This window comes from Microcaecilia unicolor, chromosome 4 (genome assembly GCF_901765095.1).
Source record: "Microcaecilia unicolor chromosome 4, aMicUni1.1, whole genome shotgun sequence".
Classification (NCBI taxonomy): domain Eukaryota; kingdom Metazoa; phylum Chordata; class Amphibia; order Gymnophiona; family Siphonopidae; genus Microcaecilia; species Microcaecilia unicolor.
The window spans coordinates 256,004,846-256,030,371 of NC_044034.1; the positions used below are offsets into that span (position 1 = coordinate 256,004,846).

The 25,526-nt window shown below is 45.8% G+C and overlaps 1 protein-coding gene across 1 annotated transcript in view; it reads left to right on the plus strand.

The window, feature by feature from the left end:
* The window catches only part of LOC115469123 (sodium/hydrogen exchanger 2-like), a 138,665-nt gene that overhangs the window by 22,361 nt on the left and 90,778 nt on the right, over positions 1–25,526 (plus strand). Inside the window, exon 2 of the mRNA XM_030201451.1 lies at positions 2,260–2,723. Within this exon, the coding sequence (XP_030057311.1) occupies positions 2,260–2,723 (464 nt within the window). The remainder of the gene's footprint in view (positions 1–2,259; positions 2,724–25,526) is intronic.

A 25,526-nucleotide genomic window follows, 5' to 3' on the forward strand; every position in this document is an offset into this window, starting at 1 on the left:
CTCCCATGGTAATTTTCCCCCCTGCTAACTGGGTCAGAGTGTGCCCTGTTTTGTTTCCTGTTGTAGTCCATGCGGTAGTGGCCATTTTTGTAAGCCAGTTTTAGTTCCCTTTCCTGTGTTACCCACGTTAGAGAACGTAGTTCTTACCTTGAATGGTGCTGAAAGAGGGCATTCTACACCATTGTGCCAGCTCTGACCTACTGCTAATCTTAGTAGCAGGGGACTCTTTGCCAGTGGGGCACAACCTCTGATCTGCAGTTAACTGTGAGTAAACGTGGTTATTTCAAGAAAGGACTTTTTCAGAGAGATTAGTCTTCAAGTGTGAACTGGTGTGCCAAAGTTATACAGCAGCAATAAGTCTTAGAGGCTGTCTGCAGGTCCCTGGAGCAATTTTAGTGGGTGCAGTACATTTGTGGGTAGTGGGTTTGTGTGTGTGTGGGGGGGGGGTGGGGGTTGGGGGGCTCAGCTCCCAAAGCAAGGGAGCTATGCACGTGGGAGCTTTTCTGAAGTCCACCGCAGTGACCCCTAGGGTGGCTGGTTGGTGTCCTGGCATGTCAGGGGGTCAGTGCACTAAAAATGCTGGCTCCTCCCATGGCCAAATGCCTTGAATTTGGCCGGGGTTTGAGATGGCTGACATAACTTTCCATTATCGCTGAAAAACAAACCCGGCCATCTCAAACCCGGCGAACTCCAAGGCATTTGGCCGGGCTAAACCGTATTATCGAAAAAAAAGATGACCGGCCATCTTTTTCGATGATACGGTTCTGGCCAGCTGTAGCGCCACCGCCAACATAGATCGCCGGCGATCTATTTGGCCAGCGATGTTCGATTATGCCCCTCCACATCTAGAATCTGGAGGTTAGTATATAGCAGGTGGTAAGTGTTCCTGCATTAACTCTTTGCAGGTACTGTGTGCTGACACATTAGCACACAGCCTGCAATAAATATATTCTTAAAATCCTCCAGAAGTGCTGTGTCAAATCTGGGCTTAGTACATGGTTAAATCCCACGTTACCATGTGTTAAGCCCAGATTCTAACATATTTTATTGAAAGGCCCTTTAACTGGTTAAGGGTTTACTTTGATGCATAAAGCCCTACATTCTGGGTTTCCTTCATACCCCTCTACTCTCATTACTCCATAGGTGCCGCTAAGACTTCTAAGGTCTCTGAATGATCGTCAATCATTGATTGTATTCTGAGTTCTTCTGTACAGTGCCCTCTCTCTGGAACACTTTACCCACCCCAATCCGATTAGAATTATCCTGTCCAAAATTCCATAGTACCATAAAGACCCATTTTTTTTCACTACAGCCATCTATGGACTATCGGATCAGAGGCGATATGGCACCAAGAATACATTGAGACAATCTCCTTTTCTCTCCTTACTCTATCTATCCTGATATTATATGGCTTTTTTTCTATTTTATATTGTTTTTAATGTTTGATCATAAACTGCCTTGTTGTGCTGTGCAGGAAAGATGGTATATCGAAATGTTTAATAAACCATAAACTATTGGCAGTTAACCAGTTACGTGCCAACTCTGCCCACAGACCGTCCACTGGATAGCCGGTTTCAGCTTACACGGTTAGTACTGATATTCAGTGGCACTATTCGGTTAAGAGCAGCTGAATATTAGCGGATAGCCCTACACAGGTGATTTAACTGGGCAGGAGCCTTTCCTGCCTGGTTAAATTACTTTGACTATTGACTCCTTAGTGAAAATTTGAGCATAAATTTAGGTACTCAACCCTAGTAAATTTTCAGAGGCCAGGAGCCAAACTCTCTTATCTGCACCCTTCTCCTCCACTGCTAATGCCAGACTCCGTTCCTTTTATCTTGCTGCACCATATGTCTGGAATGGACTTCCTGAGCCGGTAAGTCAAGCTCCATCTCTGGCCGTCTTCAAATCTAGGCTAAAAGCCCACCTTTTTGATGCTGCTTTTAACTCCTAACCCTTACTCACTTGTTTAGTACCCATATTTTATCATTCCCACCTTAGTAATTCCCTTATCTCTTATTTGTCCTGTTTGTCTGTCCTAATTAGATTGTTAACTCTGTCAAGCAGGGACTGTCTCTTCATGTTCAAGTGTACAGCGGCGCGTACGTCTAGTAGCGCTATAGAAATGATAAGCAGTAGTAGTAAGAGCATAAATCTTTTGATTTTCAGGCCCTTAGTTTTTGTGTTCTGCCATTTCAGTTTAAAAAGTTACTTATTCCCTACATCAAATATTCTTTCACGTATTTTTCTTCTTTGTAGGCTTCCATCTCTACCAAAAGTTACATACAATAGTACCGGAAAGTTGCCTCCTGATTTTGGTTGGGCTGCTACTGGGAGGAATCATCTTTGGTGTCGAAGAAAAGTCCCCACCTGCAATGAAAACAGATGTCTTTTTCTTGTACCTGCTTCCGCCAATTGTACTGGATGCTGGATATTTTATGCCCACTCGCCTATTCTTTGATAACATTGGCACCATATTCTGGTACGCTGTAGTGGGGACTCTATGGAACGCCATTGGCATTGGGATTTCTCTCTTTGGGATATGTCAGATTCAAGCTTTTGGCTTGACTGATATTTCTGTGCTGCAGTGTCTGCTGTTTGGCAGCTTGATTTCAGCTGTGGACCCTGTAGCAGTATTGGCTGTTTTTGAAAATATTCAGGTTAATGAGCAGCTTTACATCCTGGTGTTTGGAGAATCTCTGTTGAATGATGCTATTACTGTGGTGAGTTATAAATTTGTTTTCTTTTTCTCATGGGTCTTTCAGTATTCTAATGGGGAGGAGGATGGCCAAGAATTATTCAACTAAAGGAAAATGTCTGTCTGAAAATTGCCCAGTCTCCATAGACTGTGCACTTTTAATCAGGTATAAGGCATTCTCAATTGTGTGATTTGGTTAGGATTAGGAAATACTGCATGCAAATTGCAGTTTGAAACATACATGTGATATTTTCTGGGCAAATTTGCCCCCCTCCCCCCCCTACACAAAATGCAGAAAGCATGAGCAATTTTCATAGGGAAATTATCTGTGCAAAATCAATGAATACAATATGCTGGCAGACTTTTCAGCCAGGCAGACTGTTAGCCTACCTGAATAGTTAGTGTTTACCCTGCATAATTAGGGTAGAACATGCTGATGAACATTATCAAATGGTGTAGTATCCTAGCCTCAGATAACACATGATTAAGCTTTGGCATAGCAGTAAAGTGTCCTAAGAATACACATTGAGATAAGAGGATATAGAGCAAAATTTCACCAGCCAGTACTCTAACCACTAGGGGTTGTGCCGCCAGAAAATGTTTGTGTCGTGATGTTTCCCATTTCATTTCTAGGAATGTTTGTTTCTTTTGTGTGTGTGTGTGTGTGTGTGTGTGTGTGTGTGTGTTTTCATTAGGTCATTATGGAAGCAATATGCAAAACCAAACAGTGGAGAGCACCCACAACAACAAACAGAAGTGTGCAGTCAAAGTACTTCAGAAGTCCTTTATTAAAAGCTGTTAACTTGTAGGAAATGGAACCATATCTCGAAGATTTGATTTTGGACTCCTGAAACAAGGCTCATGTCGAGTCCCATTTGCTACAAGTTAACAGCTGTTAATAAAGGGTTTCTGAAGTACTTTGCCTGTTTGTTGTTGTGGTTGCTCTCTATTGTTTGGTTTTGCCTGTCACTTTTGCTTTGGAGATTTGTTCTTCCACTTCATCGTGGATGCAATGTCATTAAGATTGGATGCGCTTTCAGAAAGTGAATACTCTTTCAAAAGGAATGTCATATTCTTTCAAACAAGGGTACACAATTCACAATGAGTGGTCACTATTTCCTGATAGTACCCATGCAAGAGCGCTTTGTTGGCAAAGAGCACTCACTTTTTGTGAATAGTGCACACCCTGCAAATAACGCATACACTGGTGAAAGAGTGTGCACTCTTTTGGAAGAGTATGCATTACTGACGGCACATTTGTGTTTGGGAAATTTCATTGATGTAGACAAATGCATGTCCCTACTAACCACTGCACTATACTACCAGCTCAAAACATTTTATAAGAGGTAATGAAATCCAAGGACCCGATATTCAGCTGGTAGTGATCAGCATTTTGCTGACCGTCACCGTCACTAAACCTGGAAATTTAATGCTGGGCCATATCCAGGCACTGGCATTGAATGTCACGGTTCTAGGATGGTTAGCTCTTGGATTGCTATTGAGGAACACCGAAGCCCAAGCTAGAGGCCTAGTGGCCCTAACAGACAGCAGATGAGACACGTGGGGGTGTACTGGGCTAGCTAGAGTGTCAGGGTGTAACCCCTGGGAGGCAGGTTCGATAGAAGTTGAACCTGTGGACAGCTCTGAAAAGAGACCTTGGGGGCAGGCCTGGCAGACCAGGACCTAGAGGTGGCTCTGAAAAGATCCCTTAGGGGCATGCCTGACAGACCAGGACCTGAAGGTGGAACTGAAGAAGGTCGCTGAAGCAGGGCTGGAGACTGGAAGACTTGGCAGGGCTGGAGACAGGAATGCTAGTCAGAGCGGGAGTCAGGAATGCTATTTGTGAAGGCAGCCTGTGAGAGGGCACAGCTGCCTAAAATGGACCCGGAGCCTGATGGCATTGAAGATGCCCAGCCTGCTCTCCCACTTCAAGGCCTTAAAAAAAAGATGCTGGCTTGTGCCTAAGGAAGCTAGCAGGCAGCCTGGAGTGAGCGATGACCATAGCACTGAGGACATGACCCTGTCATGGACCCAACCCAGACTCCCTGTCAAGGTCTGCAGGTGAGTCGGGGCTTGGGGCATGGCCTGGGATTCTGACGTTGAAGTTTTGGGTTTGTGGAGACAGCTAACACATTTCCAGTTACTTAGATTGTTCAGCACTTAACTGGCTATAGGTCACCATATAATGATAGGCCTGTGTTTTATGCAGTCCTATTTATGTGGTTAACATGGCTGGTTAAGTTCTGAATTTCAGCACTTAACCAGTCAAGTGCTGACTCCATCCCTGGAACACTCCAAAAATAGCTACTGGTTAAGTGCCACTGAAAATGATCGGTTAGCCCCAAATAGGTGATTTTACTGGCCAGGAGCCATTTCTGGCTGATTAAATCGGGTTGACTATTGACCCCAATATGATTAATGGAAACAAGCCCAGAGGCAGGGCAGAAATGTTTAAGCCTGACCTGAGCTGGTTTCTGCTGGGACAGTCAATAGACAGGAACTAAAATTACCAGAGACAGAAAACACAGCTAGGTATGGGCTAGCTAGAACAGACTCTTAAGAGGCAGAATATCTCCTCCTGAAAGGTGAGGCTGCCATTTAACTCAAAAGTCACAGATTCAAGACCAGTTTGTTTATGGTAGTTATTAATACTAGAAAAAATATTGAATTTTAAGGACATTTAAAAAAAATTGCAATTTCATGGTTTTTTCTTCCTGTCCTTTTGGGTTAGACTTAAAGTTAGCTGACCTCTTTAATCAGCATTTTTATTTAGGTGACCAAGAGGGGAATTTTCTAAAGAAACGTCCAAGTTGTGATTTGGACGTCTTTGCGAAACATCAAATCCAGTCACGGGAAAAACCGTATTTTCGAAAAAAGATGGACATCAATCTTTTGTTTCGAAAATACCGTCAGAGACGTCCAAATCCTTAAATTTGGACGTCCCTGGATTTGGACGTCCCTACACATGGACATTTCTGACTTTCGGCGATTTTTGAAACCAAAGACGTTCATGTAAAAAACGTCCTAATGCAAGCCATTTGGACATGGGAGGAGCCAGCATTTGTAGTGCACTGGTCCCCCTGACATGCCAGGACACAAACCAGGCACCCTAGGGGCCATTGCAGTGGACTTCATAAAATGCTCCCAGGAACATAGCTCCCTTACCTTATGTGCTGAGCCCCCGAAAACCCACTACACCCAACTGTACACCACTACCATAACCGTTATGGGTGAAGGGGGCACCTATATATGGGTACTGTGGGTTTGTGGTGGGTTTTGTAGAGCTCGCTGTTTCCTCCACAAATATAACAGGTAGGGGGGGTATGGGCCTGGGTCCGCTTGTCTGAAGTGCACTGCAGTACCCACTAAAACTGCTCCTGGGACCTGCATGCACTATCATGGACCTGAGTTTGACATCTGAGGCATATTTTTAAAGATGTTTTTTTAACGGTGGGAAGTGGTTAGTGACCACTGGGGGAGTAACGGGAGGTCATCCCCGATTCCCTCCGGTGGTCATCTGGTCATTTTGGGCACCTTTTTGTGCCTTATTTGTAATAAAAACATGTCCGGGGGAAAAAGTCCAAGTGTTCATCAGGGACGTCCTTGCTTTTTTCGATTATGGGTTAAAGACGTCCAAGTGTTAGGCATGCCCAAGTTCTGCCTTCGCTACATCTCCAACACGCCCCCTTGAAATTTTGACATCCTTACGAAGGACTGCAGTTGGAGACATCCAAAATTGGGTTTCGATTATACAGATTTGGACGTCTCTGGGAGAAGGACGCCCATCTTCCGATTTATGTCGAAAAATGGACGTCCTTCTCTTTCGAAAATGAGCTCACAAGTCACCTTTTCTTTGGCTGGTTCATTTTGTCACAGAGTCCCTAGCAGAGACTTTTTAGGTTTGAATGTTAGACTAGAACAAGACAAACAGTAGGATTGCTTAGAAAAGTTTAAAGTCAGTGTATCGCCAAGAAGTACATCCAACAAAAAAGGGCAAACAAGAATTATTGAATGCAATGAGCTTGACAAGACACTGCAATCCTGAACCCTCAGAAAGTAATGAAAAAAAAACAGAAACCAAATGGAGGACTGACAACACTGCAGCCACAGGAAACAAGCTCAGAGGCTGGGCAGAAATACTCAAACCTTTCCTGAACTACAGCCAGACTCCCAAGAGCCAGAATACCTCTTCTGGGCAAGCAATTGTCTTCTAACTCAAGGGGTCACAGGTTTAAGGTTAGCATGGGTAGGAATCTTTTAATGCCAGACTAGAGCTCCATCTATGAAGTTCCTCCCCCCCCCCCCCCCCCCCCCCACACACACACATACACACACCGTTCCGGAATCCAAGAAGACCTTGATGTTTATCTTCCCTTGATCCAACTCAAGTATGGCAGAAATTAAAAGGCTGGAACTGGAAACAGGCAGGCAAGGATGGAACTAGAGAAAGGCAGGAGCTGGAGGCAAGGCGGGCAAGGCTGGAACTGGAGAAAGGCAGGAGCTGGAGGCAAGGCTGGAACTGGAGACAAACAGGCAAGGCAAAGCTGAAGGCAGAACATGACTGAAGCAAACTGTTGCGAAGATGAGGTAGCAGCATACCAAATGCCCTTATCAAGGGTCCCACCTCTGATGTCACAAAAAGGCATCCCCGGATGTTTGCACCATTGGCCCTTTAAAGGTAGGGCTTCCTTCTTGTGTGTGCACTGAAGATAGAATGCGAATCCAAAGGGCATCCTGGAATGCCAGGTACAATAGAGTCCGCAACCCCGCTCAGCGGGAAGGGCTGCCCAAAGAAACCAGGGGAACCCTGTCCTGAGACAAGGGATGTGAGTCAGGGCTTCCACGCATGGCTGTGGCCGTGACAGTAAAACTGTGTTAATTTTCTTCACATTCACTATAAATAAATACGCACTGGATCATTGGAAATGCCTGTGGATAAGATAATTTCTTGCTTCCAGACTCTGCTGGTGGGGAATGGGCTGGCTTCTCCTCTGATGTTGTTTGTGTATCCTGCTTGGTGTTTGCTTGTTCCATCTCACCACTTTCTGGAAGAGTTTGTCTGCAGCTCGGGGTTAGATTGTGGAGCATGTAGCATGCCCCAAAAATGTCACATACCTTGTGAGTGAATTAGAATAATTTCCCCCCATCCATCCATATAGTAGTAGGTTTTGTGGAGGCCAAAGGTCCTTTTTTTATTATTGCCATGATTTTGGCAGTGGGCCTTGTTGTACTGGTCCTCTGCCTCCATCTAGTGAGATGGAGGGGCACTATTGGGAGTGTGAAGAAAAGAAGTCAGTCATGCATTGAGAGACACGCTGGGAATTGTGATAGGCAGAAACTGAAGTGGTTTATCAGGAAACATGGTGGTAGCTGAGACTGGGCAGCAAAGATTTCTAGCATGAGCATACAGTGGTGTGTGGGTTGGGTAGTGCAGAGCTTAACTTGCAGCCATTTCCCTTTAACCTGTCCACTCTCCAACATATCATATACACCAGACTGAGTCAGGATGTGCCTATAGGTATCAAGGGAGTAGACTAGGAATCTTGGTAAGACATCTGTGATGTTCCCCTAGGTGCTGCAGGCCACTTGCACGTTCAGGGAATGAAAATTTCTTCTCCTCTCTCGTGGTGGTCAGATGACCATTTATGTGCAATCGATGACCCACAGAACAGATGGGAAAGGATCTGGTTCATAAAACTGTAATAGTTTGCTATCTGACCTGCACAGTGTGTAGGAAGGCTATATAGTCTGAGCTGTGCGTGATAACAGCCCTCAGAAGCTCTGTGAGGCAGAGTGAAGTTACAGACAGGTTGAGGTCCACCAGAAAGGCAGGTGGCAAGAAAGGCATGGGCTCTGGTAACTTTCTTTGTTCAGGTGGGCTCATATGGGCTGTCCTTTCTGTGTGGTGGAGTGGAATAGGGGGTTGAGCTGCTGGCTGTGATGGTGGATTGCAGCCTTATTAAGTAGAACCTGCTGAGGCACTCACTTCTCTTCTGTAAGATCCAGGAAATTGGGTTCTGGGCCTATATAATCTATGAAAGGCAGTTTCTTCCTGACCTGTCTCTGTGCCTGCACAGGTCACATTTTGAAGTCAATAATCTTAGCTTCTCTTTTCTACCAGCAGCACCCAGGTGTGCTACACACTCAGAAGGAGCCCTGCGCTTGTGGGAGCAGCAGGGGAAGAAGTTCACGGTTGGGCTGGGGAGGCTTAGTCTCCCCAAGCCTCTTATACTGGGCGCCTATGTCAGAGACACTCAATGTGAGACGGTCAGGGAAATATACAGACACATATACACATACAAAGTGGTACAGTCATTCACTCACCAGAGCCAGCGCAGACAGACATACAGATCCAATGGCAAGGTGGAACACACTGGGCATTTGAGAGGAACCTGACAAGAGAAGATGGGGAGACGTGGAGGGGCATAATCAAACGCAAACGCCTATCTCCATGGGCGTTTAGCTCCGAGAACGGGTCCGTGAAGGGGCGGGTCGAACCGTATTTTCGAAAAAATGGACGTTTTTGAGCTGGGCGTTTGTTTTTTTTAGCGATAATGGAAACTAAAAACGCCCAGCTCAAAAACGTCCTAATCCGAGCCATTTGGTCGTGGGAGGGGCAAAGGATTGGTAGTACACTGGCCCCCCTGATATGCCAGGACTGGGCACCCTAGGTCAGTGCGATGGACTTCAGAAAAAGCTCCCACATGCATAGCTCCCTTACCACGGGTGCTGAGCTCCCAACCCCCCTCCCCCAAAACCCACTAACCACAAATGTACAACACTACCATAGATCTTAGGGGTGAAGGGGGCACCTACATGTGGGTACAGTGGGTTTTGGAGGCCTCCCATTTACCAGCACAAGTGTTGCAGGTGGGGGGGGGGGTGGGCCTGGGTCCACCTGCCTGAAGTGCACTGCGGTACCCACTAAAAGTGCTCCAGGGACTTGCATACACGCAGGCCTCTAGGACTTGTTGCTGCTGTATAACATTGGCACACCAGTTGACACCTGAAGACTAATCTCTCCGAAAACGTCCTTTAATGGAATAAGCATGTTTACTCACAGTTAACTGTATAGGTTGTGCCCCACTGGCAACGAGTCTCCCTGGTACTGAGATTAGCAGTAGGTCAGAGCTGGCAGAATGCTGTACAATGCCCTCTTTTAGCCACATTCAAGGTAAGAACTAAGTTGTCTAACATGGCTAACACAGGAAAGGGAACTAAAACTGGCTTACAAAAATGGCCACTACCGCATGGACTACAACAGGAAACACAACAGGGCACACTCTGACCCAGTAGGCAGGGGGAAAAGCACCATGGGAAAAGAGCCTACCAACTACCAACATCGTGAGACTGTAACACTAGCTAATGAAATCACGGAGCCCAATACCCTACACCCACCACAATGCAATGCTGATGTGACCCTGTAGTGCACCCGAGAGCCACATCTGACCCAGGGAAAGGCTGTGAGAGGATCAAACACATTCTGCTGTCATGGAGGTGGGTACGGCATTTGAGGCTGGCATACAGGCTGGGAAAAAGGTTTTAAAGTGGGGGGTTTTTTGGTGGGAGGGGGTTAGTGACCACTGGGGGAGTCCGGGGACGTCATCCCCGATTCCCTCCAGTGGTCATCTGGACAGTTGGGGCACTCTTTTGGGACTTGTTCGTGAAAAAAAAGGGTCCAAAAAAAGTGACCCAAAATCGCATTAAAACGCCTTTTTTTTCGATTATCAGCTACAGACGCCCATCTCTCCTCGGCTGATAACCACACCCCAGTCCCGCCTCCGACATGCCTCCGACATGCCCCCGTCAACTTTATTTGTTTCTGCGACGGAGTGCAGTTGGAAACACCCAAAATAGGCTTTCGATTATACCGATTTGGGCGCCTTTGTGAGAAAAACGCCCATCTCCCGATTTGGGTCGAAATATAGGCGTTTTTCTCTTTCGATTATAAGCTGGATAGGGAGTTTGAATGAGGGCACTGCAAGGGTGATGAGGAGAGCTGGAAACAGAGCAGAGAAATGAAAGGTAGTCAAAGACACACCTATGTAGACACAAATAATAATCAGGCAATCAAAACACTCTCAGATCTCATCCAGCAGCCACCAAAGCAAACACTGGGTCTAAAAGACAAGTGAGGCAATTGTATATCATTTATAGCAGGTGCAGATGTTTTTATTTTCTGCCTTCAGAGTGCACTGCCTTTGCACACTATGCCATAGATGTGTAGACCTTAGTGCCGTCCATGCCACACCTTTAACATACCTCTTTTCTAAGCATAGAGAAAGGGAAATGGGACTTGATATACTGTCTTTCTGTGGAATTTTTGCAACTACATTCAAAGCGGTTTACATATATACAAGTACTTATTTTGTACCTGTGGCAATGGAGGGTTAAGTGACTTGCCCACAGTCACAAGGAGCTACAGTGGGAATTGAACCCAGTTCCCCAGGATCAAAGTCCGCTGCACTAACTGCTAGGCTACTCCTCCATATTTTGACATGGCCAGAGCATACATGTGTAGATCATAACCATTCTGAAATGGTGATTTCCACACAGACGCTACTGACAACTGTAACTGTTGGTATTTCAACATGGAAATCATGCATAGTGTTCTCATAAAAGGTCATAGTGTCTTAGTACAATTAAGCAAATTTATAGAGGTAGTAACGGCTACCATTCACTAAAGAGAGACAGTCAACATCTTTCCACAAAGTCTTGGCAAACCGCAAAAATGAATTGATGAGGCAAATATACTCCTGTTCTATTCTATTCCCAATATTTATATCCTGCTTGTATCAGCTTGGAATTGAAGTGGGTTATGTGAAGTTACTCCCAGGTATGCAATGGATCCTGACAGGAGCCTGTTCCGCATTAACAGCTTTGTCAAGGGAAAATTCTGCGTATAATGGAAAATAATGGCGGCCATCTCAAACCCAGCCAAATCCAAGCCATTTGGTTGTGGGAGGAGCCAGCATTTGTAGTGCACTGGTCCCCCTCACATGGCAGGACACCAACCGGGCACCCTAGGGGGCACTGCAGTGGACTTCACAAATTGCTCCCAGGTGCATAGCTCCCTTAACCTGGGTGCTGAGCCCCTCAAACCCCCCCCCCAACACCCACTCCCCACAACTGTAAACCACTACCATAGCCCTTAGGGATGAAGGGGGCACCTAGATGTGGGTACAGTGGGTTTCGGGTCGGTTTTGGAGGGCTCACATTTACCACCACAAGTGTAACAGGTGGGGGGATGGGCCTGGGTCTGCCTGCCTGAAGTGCACTGCAGTACCCACTAAAACTGCTCCAGGGACCTGCATAGTGCTGTGATGGAACTGGGTATGACATTTGAGGCTGGCATAGAGGCTGGCAAAAAAATGTTTTTACATTTTTTTTAGGGTGGGAGGGGGTTGGTGACCACTGGGGGAGTCAGGGGAGGTGATCCCCGATGTCCTCCAGTGGCCATCTGGTCAGTTCGGGCACCTTTTCAAGGCTTGGTCGTGAACAAAAATGGACCAAGTAAAGTCGGCCAAATGCTCGTCAGAGCCAGCCTTCTTTCTTCCATTATCGGCCAAGGCCAGCCATCCCTTAAGCACGCCCCCATCCCGCCTTCAGAACACTGCCAACACGCCCCCTTAAAATTTGGCTGGCCCTGCGACAGAAAGCAGTTGAAGCCAGCCAAAATCAGCTTTCGATTATACCGATTTGGCCAGGCTTAGGAGAAGACCGGCCATCTCCCGCCTTTCTCTTTCGAAAATAAGCAGGATAGCTCCCCTGAAATCTACATCCAAACCAATCCAGAAAATTTCACCTTGGTTTAATCAATCTATCCTTCTTTTGAAAAGGAAATGTAGAAAACTGGAAAGGAAATGGGCTAAAGACAAATCAAACAAAAACAAATTAACTTGGAAAATTGCCATCAAAACATATAAAAATGACATAAGCTCATAAGGAAGCTCCTAATATATTCATCAATCTGCTTCAGCAGCATATCTCCTTCCTACTATTCCACGGCACTTTCCCTGATAATAAAGGTTCTATTATCTAACACCAATCCCAAAAAACAATTCAATCATCATAACTGATGTAACAAACTTCAGACCAGTAGCCTCCATTCCTTTGATGGTAAAGGTGATAGAAGGAATATTAGCAGCACAAACTATGGACTACATTCAGTGATGTGCTGGAGCGGGCTCTCACGGGCTTGCGAGAGCCGTTTGTTAAGTTTTTAAGAATTTTGGGAGCCGGTTGTTAAAGTAGGTCGCCCCATGGCTACTTTAACAACTGACTCCCAAAATGTGGGCTTGGGCCCCCTCCTGAATTCTCTTTTACTTTGCTGGCAGTGATGCTGGCCCCCACCAGCCAAGTAAATAGACTGTTGCTGCTCCCTGCTCCTTGTTTCTGACTCTGAGCACCAGGCTGGGACTTTTCATGCAAGCGCAAGAAGGTTCCATCATGCTGCTCAGAGCCAGAAACAAGCAGCAGAGAATGGTGGCAGTCCATTTATTGGCTGGTGGGGCTCGGCAAAGGTATGCCTAGCGTGCCTGCACAAGGGAGGGGAGAGAGAGGCATGTACTCCCCCCCCCTCCCCCCCAAATTTCAGGGCCAGCTATGCCCGGAGAGAGAGCCCGTTGTTAAAAATTTACCAGCACACCCCTGACTACCTTTCACATTTCTCCCTACTAAACAAATTGCAATCAGGTTTCAGACTATGCTGTAGCAAAGGGTGAGAGTGCTGGGCACTTTGAACAGAGGTCCTGAGTGGATCGGAGTGGACCTGGGAGTCACCCCGGAGAAGGCAGTGAGGATATGCAGATGAGCTGCAAGTCCTCCACAGCACCTGAAAGGCAGCCGGTGGAAGAGCTGGGCATCTCTCAGCCAAGGAAAGGCTTACCAGGAGTTAGGCCGAAGTCAGCATTCCTCCCCCTGACGGTCACCTGTTGTTTATGTCATCCCCAACTTTTGGGCCCTTTTTCTATTCATTTTAGCTGGTTATATATTGTAAAAGCTTGAGAGAGGAGCCCCATGCTTCCACAAACAATTTGAAACAGGATGGAAAATGTTTATTGTTGTTCAAAGGTTAAACTTGGATGATGGAAACTTTGTCACAAAACCCAGAGACGCCATTAACGACCTGATTCATGAAAGCTTTTTCCCACTCTCTGTCTCGGGGAGGGTGGGGGGAAGGTGAAGTAAAATAGTACAGCTTGACTAAGAACAGTCTAAAGAAGCAGTATCAGATCTTTTCCAACCCTTCTGCACACACAAACATTGTTTCCCCTAACAACAAGATAGCTTTCTAAAACCAGTTTCACCTGCCTTTCACTGAAACCCACTGTGAGATCAGCTGAGGGCTCATTCAGTTTCATTTGGCTTCTATCCTTGTGCATGTTTCCTGTTTAAGAAGCCATTAAATAATTGTCATTCAAATCCAACCTGGCCTTTCACACACATGAAGGCTGGTGCCTAGAAATACAGAAGGCTTGATTTAAAAATGGCACTTAGGATCCCTTTTACTATGCTACGGTGAAAGGGGCCCTGCACTAGCGGCGGCTGCCGTTTTTGCCACACACCAGGGCCACGTTTACCGCAGTGGATAAAAAGGCTGAAAAAAGAAATGTCCGTGCAGCCATTTCGGGGGGAGCACTTACCGCCACCCACTGAAGTAAGGGCTCCCATGCTAACCTGGCGGCAGTGGCGTAGCCAGTATGGGTCCACGGGGGCCTGGGCCCCCTGTAGATTTGCCCGTGGACCCCCCTGCCGACGACCCTCTCGACCTCCCCTCCCGCCGCCAACCCGCCATCGTTCTAGTCTGACGAACGAAGCCCTGCAGATCGCACAACGTGCAGGACGTCAGACTAAAACGAAGCCTTGCGCGGGATTGGGAAGAAGAGGACCTTGGCTCGGCTGGCAGGGGTTGGGGTCCCCCGCCAACAAAGGTAGGCAATGGCGGGTTGGTGACAGGAGGGGGGGTCGGTGGCGGGGGGGGGGTCAAAATTTGACGGTCAATTTGGTGGCGGGGGGAAGTTCAGCAATGGTGGGAGGGTCAAAGTTGGTGGCGGGGGGTTGGCAATGGCGTGGGGGGGGGGGGTCGGCGGTGCCAGGGGGGAGGCTAAAATGTGCCCCTCACCTCGGGCTCTGGACCCCCCCTCCCGCCGAACTCTGGCTACGCCCCTGCCTGGCGGTAACCTCCTGTGGAAATATTTTTTAAAATATTTCCACTAGTGCTACAAATGGCACGTGCTGGGGGTGGAACTACCGTCGGCACTCACGTTGGGCTGGCGGTAGTACCAGGTTGCCATGCGGCAACCCTTTAGTAAAAGGGCCTCTTAATGCACACTAATTCGTTAGCACACTTTAGTAAAAGGATCCCAGTGTTAGTTAAGTCTACTGGAAATTTTAACTGAAAAATTGGTTAGATGATGTTTGGAAACGGAAATGATATACCACCTTTCTGAGGTTTTTGCAACTACATTCAAAGCGGTGTACATATATTCAGGTACTTATTTTGTACCAGGGGCAATGGAGGGTTAAGTGACTTGCCCAGAGTTACAAGGAGCTGCAGTGAGAATCCAACTCAGTTCCCAAGGATCAAAGTCCACTGCACTAACCACTAGGCTACTCCTCCACTAGCAACATTCCATGTAGATGCCTGCCTTTGCAGATCAGCAGCGTGGCTGCACAGGCTTCTGTTTCTGTGAGTCTGACATCCTGCATGTACGTGCAGGACGTCAGACTCACAGAAACAGAAGCCTGCGCGGCTGCGTTGCTGATCTGCAAGGGCAGGCTTCTACATGGAATGTTGCTAGTGGAATAGCAACATTAACATTCCATGCAGAATCTCAAATAATAGCAATAGAATCTCAATAGTAGCAACATTCCATATAGAATCTCAAATAAGGAAAGGGAAATGGGACTTGATATACTGCCTTTCTGAGGTTTTTGCAACTACATTCAAAGCGGTTTACATATATTCAGGTACTTATTTTGTACCAGGGGCAATGGAGGGTTAAGTGACTTGCCCAGAGTCACAAGGAGCTGCAATGGGAATTGAACTCAGTTCCCAAGGATCAAAGTCCACTGCACTAACCACTAGGCTACTCCTCCACTAGCAACATTCCATGTGGAAGCCTGCCCTTGCAGATCAGCAATGCAGCCGCGCAGGCTTCTGTTTCTGAGTCTGCGCAGCCACGTTGCTGATCTGCAAGGGCAGGCTTCTACATGGAATGTTGCTAGTGGAATAGCAACATCCCATGTAGAATCTCAAATAGGGAAAGGGAAATGGGACTTGATATACCACCTTTCTGAGGTTTTTGCAACTACATTCAAAGCGGTTTACATATATTCAGGTACTTATTTTGTACTGGGGTAATGGGGGGTTAAGTGACTTACCCAGAGTCAACAGGAGCTGCAGTGGGAATTGAGCTCAGTTCCCCAGGATCAAAGTCCACTGCACTAATCACTAGGCTACTCCTCCATTCCATCCTTTACATCTATTTTATACCATGGTGGAGCATGGCAGGCAGTGGCATATCTAACTTGGTTGCTACCTAGGGTGGAGCACCCCCTCCTCCAGGTGCATCACCCCCCCCCCCCCCCAAATCAGTAAAGGGAGTGCATTAAACAGTCGTGGAACTATAGTCTACATGTGCCCCTGTTGGCTCTACCAGTCTAGTGCCCCGGCACAGAAAGCTGATGTCATGGGGGCAGGGGACTGGCAGAGCCAACAGAATGTATACTATGGATCCACAACGGCTCAATGCATACCCCCTCCCTCCTTACTGCCTGCACCCAGAGCAGATCACACCCACCACCCCACCCTTAGAACGCCACTGCTGGCAGGTAAAAATAGGCAATATCCATTCAGACATATTCTTAAATGCTTAATAGGAGTGTAATGTTATAACAGGTTACCTTGGTTGAGAGGGCAAGAAGATGCCCATTGGGTGTAGGGGAAGCGTATTTTCAAAACTCTTAGACTTAAAAAGCTTCACAGCAGTCTATAGAACTCTGTAAGTCTAAGTGCTTTGAAAACGAGCCCCATAGATACCAATCTGTCTTTATAAAACACATGCAAATACCCTGCAAAGGGCCTGTATTTGGCAATCTGCTCCCTAGCAGTAGCTCCATCAGTCTACTGCTAGAAGCAAGCCAGCACCATTTTGAAGCCAGCAGCCTATAGGGAAAGGGTGAGTGGGGATTGCTTCTGTTCCCACTACCCCTGTAGTTCTTGGGGTGAGTTGGTTTGCTGGGAAAGGGAGAGAGGGAGGCAGAGGGCAAGATGGATTGAGCATACCCTCAAGGCTAAGTTGTAAAAAGGAGTGGGTGGTCTTGAGGGAGATGGGGAAATGTAAACGTTTTAGCATTGTTTTAGAGCTTGGGAAGGGGGTGTTGGGCCCACTGGGCCACAAGGGCATTCTTGTCCACTGAGAGAAAGGAGTCAGAGAGGACCTCTGATTCAGGCCAGTGGGCCCTTTAATTTTGAAATGGTGTTCCATGAAAATACACTTTAAAAAAAAAAGCATTGCCAGTTGTTGCCACAGCCAGGAAATGCGTGAGAAATGTATGCAATGTTTAGCTAAGAATGCAAATGGCCTAAGAGCTCATTTGTGTCACTTCACTGGATTTCATGGGCATAGGTACTAATCTGTGAACAAAATCTTATGCTCGGGGGGGGGGGGGGGGGTCTTTGGTGACACTTATTCATGCTACAGTTATATTTTGCCTATATTAATATAATGTGCTTCCATCTACATTTTAGGATGCTTAAAGGTAGTCTAGAATACTGCAGTATCATTATTAACAGGGAGTGACTTTTATAAACACATTTCCCATTACGAAAGTATTGTATTGGTTCCCTCTGTTGCTCAAAGCTCAGTTCAAGCCTTCGAGTCATTAAGGAGGTTATTTAGAGGCTCCGCACAACCTATCCACATGAGTATTGCGATCAGCAGATAAAACTTTACTAGATATATCATCCTTTCATTTAATTAGTCTGCCTGAGCTTCATTCCAGCACTTTCCAGGTGGTAGCCCCCTTTCCCCAACTATGGAATTCACTTCCCCTACAGTTGGGGATGATGGCAGAACAATAGTCATTCCAACAGCAATTAAATATATCTTTTTTTCAAAACTAGTAGAAAAGGCCCGTTTCTGAAAGCAAGGAAACGGGCCCTAGGCAGGCAATTTCTCCCCCCCCCCCCCCCCCCGTGCCGGCAAAAACCGCCCCCCCCCCCCCCGCCGCCGTTGTGGACTACCTGTGCTGACGGGGGACCCAAACCCCCGACAGCCGAAGTGCTGTTGTGCCCTTCGCGTTGTTCATCTTCTCTGGAAGTTCCTCTGCGTGCATCTGATGTCAGACGCACGCAGAGAAACTTGCAGAGAAGATAAAAACGCGAAGGGCACAACAGCACTTCGGCTGTCGGGGGTTTGGGTCCCCCGTCAGCACAGGTAGTCCACAACGGCGGCGGGGGGCGGTTTTCGGCGGGCCGGGGGGGGGTCGAGGGGGCCGTAGCGTGGGGGGTGACAGATGATTCCGAGGCAGCTGTTCTGACGTCAGTGGGTGTCTGCCTAGCAGACCACCACCTCCAGGGAGCCACGGTCCCAAGCACAGAACGCTGGAGGTGAGAATTAGGAAGGCTTTTTTTTGAGGCACATGTAGTGACAGGGTTTAAGCTACTGAGCAGGAAATATTATGAAAGGTGGCTATATTTAGAGCCTTAAGTACGTCTAGTTTTTGCAGTGAATTGTCTGTAATTTTTTTGCATGTTTTATCGTACAAGTAGTTTGTAGGATTATGTATATGTTATGCCTGTAAACCGCCAAGAATGATCAAATTCTGCATAATAGAAATTTTAAAAATAAATAGACTTAAAATGAAGGGTCCCTTTTACTAAGCTGCGGAAAGCACTAATACAAGCCTGCCACAGGTTAAAAAGCACTACTGCACACTCAGTCGTCCTGCGGTAGTTTGGGGATCAGTCTACGTTTCCCATATGCTAAAAAATAGATTTTATTTTTTAGTGCTGGGGGTGGGTCAGGGTGGAGTGTAGGAATGTCCTGCGCTAACTGGTTAACATGGCTACATTGCCGTGCGCCAACCAATTAGTGCGTAGTTAGAGCAGGAGCCTTTCCACGTAGAAAATAGGTATCGGTAAGGACAAACATTCCAATGAGGAAATTAGTGTATGGCCATTAATTGGCAAAATGGAAAATGGGGCCATTTTACCGCCGCACTAAAAGAAAAGACCTGCGCCGAGGGTAGCGCTGGCCGCTTTTTATTGCAGCTTAGTAAAAGGGCCCCAAAGTAAATAACAGTATTTATATGTATAGATTGCATATACTGGTATATATAAATGGAGATCTCATAATGTTGCTATTTACATGTGAAGATGGCCCACAATACATGGATTTAAAGTGGGTATGTTTTAACTGTTCTTTGGGTGAATCAAAATTTATGTTGCTGAAAATTCCTGTAGACTGGGGGGGGGGGGGGGGGGGGGGGGGGGGGGGGGGGGGGGGTGTGTTACGGCATTGCACCTGTGTCTATGGATAGCCAGCAATATTCGGCTGCTATCCATAAAGCTATACAGATAATTTAGGACCTGCAGAGCTATATTTTGGATTTGTTCACACCTTTTTCAGTAGGAAACTCAAGAGGCCCTGTTGACTATGGATGTCTCTAGCATTAGTGTGCACTAATGTTTAGTGCACACTAAAAGTGACAGCACGCCTAAGTAAACAGGGACAAAGGTGAGTTATATGAAGGTACACTTGGTATTTCCCTGTCAGGCTAACAATCTAATTTTGTGCCTGAAGCAATGGCAATATGATTTGCTAAAGATCACAAGGAGCAACAGTGGGATTTGGTCTGGGATCCCATGGATATCAGGCCCACAATTCTAACCACTAAACTAACCATCCCCTTGGCTGAACGTCAGCAGCTATCCATGTGAAGGGCCATTCTATAATCTAGGCTTCTGCATATATGTGCCCTTTGCACACGTAATTGTCTAGAATACCAGCACATATGCACATAATGTATGTGTAAGTGCTAGCAGGCTGTCTAAGCAAATATCACCTTAACTTACATAGGGGTCCTTTTACTAAGGTGTGCTAACAGATTTAGCGCACGGTAACGATTAGCACATGCAAAATGCCATGCAGCCCATTATATTCCTATGGGCTGCATGACATTTAATGTGCAGTAAAAGCACACCTTAATAAAAGGACCCCATAGTGAGTATTTGCAGGACAGGAATATATGGGTGAAAGATGGGTGGGGCTTCCATTTTCACGTGCAACTTACAGAATATTGTAAGTGGTGTGCATCCCTGCCGCATTTAGGTCTATGGCTGATGTAATTGTGGTGCCTAAATGTTATGTGCACCGATACCAGGTTATGCTAGTTTTCTGTAATAGAAACTGGGTACTCAGGTTACATACAGGGGCATTTTAGAAAGGACGGACAACTTCAGTACATCAGAAATGGACGTCCATCTCACATGTATTTTAGAACAGGACAGCCTGTTTTAAAATATATGTGAGCTGGACATCCATGTGCTGGAAACATCCAACATGAATCCAAACTATGAATGGGACAAAATAATGGACAAGGACATATTGTGGTAGCATTGGAACATCCATATTATAAAATGGCCACACAGACATCCATATGGAGGAATAGCCTAAAGCAGTGGTTCCCAAACTTTTCCAGTTCACTGCAACCTTTGTGTCTGAGCAATTTTTCATGGCACACCTCCCCCCCAATCTTTGCCCCTGGCCACACAGCCACACAGGTCTCCGTCCTCCCCGGCCACACAGGTCCCCCCTCCCCAATCACATAGGTCGCAATCTTTTAATCTGCAGAAATATAACAGTGCTAGGGTGGCCCTATAATCAGCCCCTCCAAATGACACACTGATTACGATTTATAACAAATTAGTATTCTACCTTGAAACGTTTTCCGTTATTATACGTCCTCTTTGTACATCTGAATGCTGCACAAGCCAGCATGTTTAAAAGTATAAGTGAGATTAAATTTAAAATGCTACCGACAATAAAGAATGACAACTCGGATGCAGCAACTCATAGTTTGCTTGCTTTTTTTTTTAATGGGAAGGTAAACAGAGACTGACCTATTGGCTTCAGCTTTTTGACTTCATCTCGTCTCCTGTTTTTATCCAACCTGCTCCCTGTCCCTAGTGGCCGCGACAAAAAAAACCAAGCGCGGGGCCGCAGCAGCCTTCAGGCATCCTCTGTCGGCTCTGCTGGTCCTCTGTCCCCGCTGACGTCAATTTCCATTTCCAGGGGCAGAGGATTGGCAGAACTGACAAACACATGCTTGAGGGCTGCCTCAGTCCTGTGCTTGGTTTTGTTGTTGTTTTTCTGTCACAGCTGCACTGCTGTGTGCAGTAGCGGTTCGGGCGAGAGGGAGCTCGGGATTTGCTGTGGCACCCCAGAGAGTTCGCTGGGGCGCACCAGGCTGCTGCGGCGCACAGTTTGGGAAATGCTGACCTAATGGTTAAAGCAGTCAGCTGCATGCCAGAGCACAGGTACAGAGGTTACCAGTTCAAGTCTTCCTAGTGTGCCAGTTCTGTGATAGGAAATGTAATGTAATCATAAAAGATCTACAACTCCCACTTCAGGAGGATGAATTACTGAAAGAGATATTCTCAGCCCCACCAACATCCACCTAATCTGAAGCAAAAATTAGTAAAAGTCAATCTCCCAATAGAAACTGGAAAAGAAGAGAATGGCATGCATCCCTGCAATATACCAAGCTGCAAACTGTGCAGCACGTATCACAGGACCCCATGGAGGGGCATAATTGAACTGGGTGCCCATCTCTAAGGCTGCCCATCTCTAAGTATGTCCCGGCGAAGGGGCGGGGCATCCCGTATTATCGAAACAAGATGGGCGTCCATCTTTCATTTCAATAATACGGTCGGGGACGCCCAAATCTCGACATTTAGGTTGACCTTAGAGATGGGCAACCTCGGTTTAGGCCGATAATGGAAACGGAGTACGACCATCTCAAAATTGACCAAATGCAAGGCATTTGGTCATGGGAGGAGCCAGCATTTGTAGTGCACTGGTCCCCCTCACATGCCAGGACACCAACCGGGTACCCTAGGGGGCACTGCAGTGGACTTCAGAAATTGCTCTCAGGTGCATAGCTCCCTTACCTTGGGTGCTGAGCCTCCCAAAACCCACTACCCACAACTCTACACCACTACCATAGCCCTTAGGGATGAAGGGGGGGCACCTACATGTGGGTACAGTGGGTTTCGGGTGGGTTTTGGAGGGCTCCCATTTACCACCACAAGTGTAACAGGTAGGAGGGGATGGGCCTGGGTCTGCCTGTCTGAAGTGCACTGCGCCCACTAAAAACTGCTCCAGGGACCTGCATACTGCTGTCATGGAGCTGGGTATGATCTGAGGCTGGCATAGAGGCTGGAAAAAAATGTGTGTGGTTTTTTTTTGGGTGGGAAGGGGTTGATGACCACTGGAGGAGTAAGGGGATGTCATCCCCGATTCCCTCTGGTGGTCATCTGGTCAGTTTGGGCACCTTTTTGAGGCTTGGTCTTGGAAAAAAAAGGGACCAAGTAAAGTTGGCCAAATGCTCATCAGGGCCGGCCTTCTTTTTTCCATTATCGGCCGAAGACACCCATCTCTTAACCACGCCCCATTCCCGCCTTCGGTACACTGTCTACATGCCCCCTTGAACTTTGGTCATCCCTGTGACAGAAAGCAGTTGAGGACGCCCAAAATCGGCTTTCGATTATGCTGATTTGGGCGACCTTAGGACGCCCATCTCCCGATTTGTGTCGGAAGATAGGCGCCCTTCTCCTTCGAAAATAAGCAGGATAGTCACTCACATGGGATAAACATTCAGCATAAGGGGATCCAGCACATACTTATCTTCAAATATAGTATTTATCATTCAATGTAAAAAATGTGAAGAAGCGATGGGTCAGATGCTTAAGACAAGAATCAACCTACATAGACACAATATTAAACACCACAAAGCTAACCAGGATGACACTTCTGTGGAGAGCACTTTACAAGACCAGGGCACTGCAGCAGTGACTTTATGTTTAGAATACTAAAAAGCGATCAAGGAACACAAGAACTTAAACATTAAAATGATGAAATATTTTGACACCCACCAGAGAGGACTTAACAAAGATAAGAGTTTCTAATCACAGTTTAAACCATAAAATTATACTGCCACCCATGCATCTCTCCCTGTTTCTCACCCCCTTTCCCACCCTTCCCTTTAAGACTGTCATTAGAATTCTTTTATATTTCACATGATACTTGACATTTGTTCGTTTCTGATCTGAAGAAGGCATTGGAATTGAAAGCTAATGAAAGAATGTATTAGTTTAGTCTAATAAAAAGGTAACATCTTATTTTCTTTTCTAGATAGAGCATAGAAATAGGAATTGAGACATCCAGGTTGGGAGTTGTCAATTTCTGCTAGCATTTTAGAAAAAAAGAACTGTCGACATAGAGCCTGTTCTGAAATATATCCAACAGTAGACATGTATGCACCAATTACATGCTGCAGAAACATCCATCTTACGAGCATCAACACCTATAGTATTAATGGTGTCGACAAAACAACATAATCGTGCATGTGCTAGCATATACATGGGTTTGTTGGCATTTCAGAGCATACATGTGTATGTGTGCCATTTTTGAAAACAAGATGCCAACCAAAAGGAAAGGGGGGGGGGAAACCCTACATGAAAAACACTATTTCCCACGCTTAGCAGTTTTATTCCTGATGATTTTTATCAGTGTCTTTCCAGTTCGGCTTCACCAGTACTACTTGTTCTGGAACTTCATTTCAGCACTCCTCCTTGATCCATAATACATTTTAACAGAACATTTGTGACCCCTGAAGCAGATGGTTCCAAGTCAAAGCATGGCCCTGAGTTGGGTCCTTTTTATTAATAGTGCTTTGTCAATAAAAGTGCATTTTTTACATTTGTTTGCTGGAAGTTCTTTGGTCCACCCTACTTTGTGGCCCTTTTACTAAGTCATATAAGCATCTACGTTCGCCAAAATGGAGTTACCGCCCAGCTACCACGTGGCTCTTGAAATAATTTCATTTTTGGTGCACGGCCAGTACACACATCCAAAAAATAATTGTTATTTTCGGACGCACGTATTGGGCATGCGCCAAGTGGCATTTGACACGTGTAGGTCATTACCACCCAGTTACCGCATGAGACTTCACTGCTAGGTCAATGGCTGGAGGTAAGGTCTCAGACCCAAAATGGACGCACGGCAGTTTTCATTTTGACGCACATCCATTTTTGGCAAAAATTTTAAAAAGGCATTTTTGCAGGTGTGCTGAAAAAATGATTCTGCGTATGGCCAAAACACGCGTTTATGCTATTGCAGGCCATTTTTCAGCGCATCTTAGTAAAAGGACCCTTTTGTTCTTTGCCATTTTAGAAACCTTGTATTCCAGTATCACTTTCAGTGAGAACAGAAATATTAGGGGATTTAGGCTGCAACCGGCCCTAATCCTTCAAGTAGAAGCATGCACAAAATAAACAACATTCTGTAATCCAGATGGCCGGAGGAGCGGCCTAGTGGTTAGAGCACCAGTCTTGACATCCCAAGGTGGCCAGTTCAAATACCACCACTGCACCTTGTGATTTTGCACATCATCTAACCCTCCATTGCCTCAGGTACAAAAATAGATTGTGAGCCCTCCAAGGACAGGGAAATACCCAGTGTACATGAATATAACTCACCTTGAGCTACTACTGAAAAAGGTGTGAGCAAAATTCAAATAAACAAATATCAATAGACAAACATTCAGGAAAGCATATGTGTATTATGGCTTTGCCCTAGTTCCACCCAAAACATGCCCAGACCAAGCCCCCTTGCAATATGCCCATGGTAGGGATATGGACATATATATTTTAGCTTTCTAAAATCAAGATTCAGACATATATGCCATGTATACATCTAAATGCTGGTTTATACATGTCCAAATTGTGAATAGGGCTTCTAAAACAAACACCATATTGTGCATTTGTTTTACTTAAATGTTATTAATGTTATTATTATTTATGGTTATTTGGATTGTAATCTGCTTTGTGCTCAATACTGGCAAAGCAGAAAATCAAGCACAATTAAATAAAGAACACTTCAGCAATAGTAGCATAATTTACTGTGGACTAATAGGTCTAATTAAAGTTTAGTATATTAGACAGAGCATTCCATCCCTGCTAAACTCCATCACCACACATTAATACAAAGGCCAGCTTGTGCATAATGGGTACAATTTTGAAATGGCTCCAGCAGCATGCAGGTACATGTTATATTGTTCTTGTGGACCTGCATGTTAGTTTTCAAAAGGAAACTTCCCATTAAGAAAGAGCCCAAAGATTTTTCAGTTCAGTTTTGGATTTTCCAGTCTTTTTCACAATTTGGGGGCATTTTTTTTGTTCATCTCAGATAGATATTCATTTAACTAAAAAAAATTTAAACAAGTGTAGAATGTTTTTTTAATTTGTAGGTTAACGTGTGTTAGATTGATTTTGGAATCAAAAAAGGCAGAAAACAGCTACAAATCCCAATACGGTGTATTAAAAAGCAGAAAAACAAGCAGCGCTAGCTAGAAGCAAGCTGTCCCTCGGGTAGATAGCAAGGAATCTTGCTATTATTTGCCCTGCCAGGTATTTGTGAACTGGATTGGCCACTGTTGGGAAGCAGAATACTGAGCTAGATGGACCATTGGTCTGCCCCAATATAGCAATTCTGATGTAAACAAAAACATAAACAAAAAATACTTTTATTCAAAACCA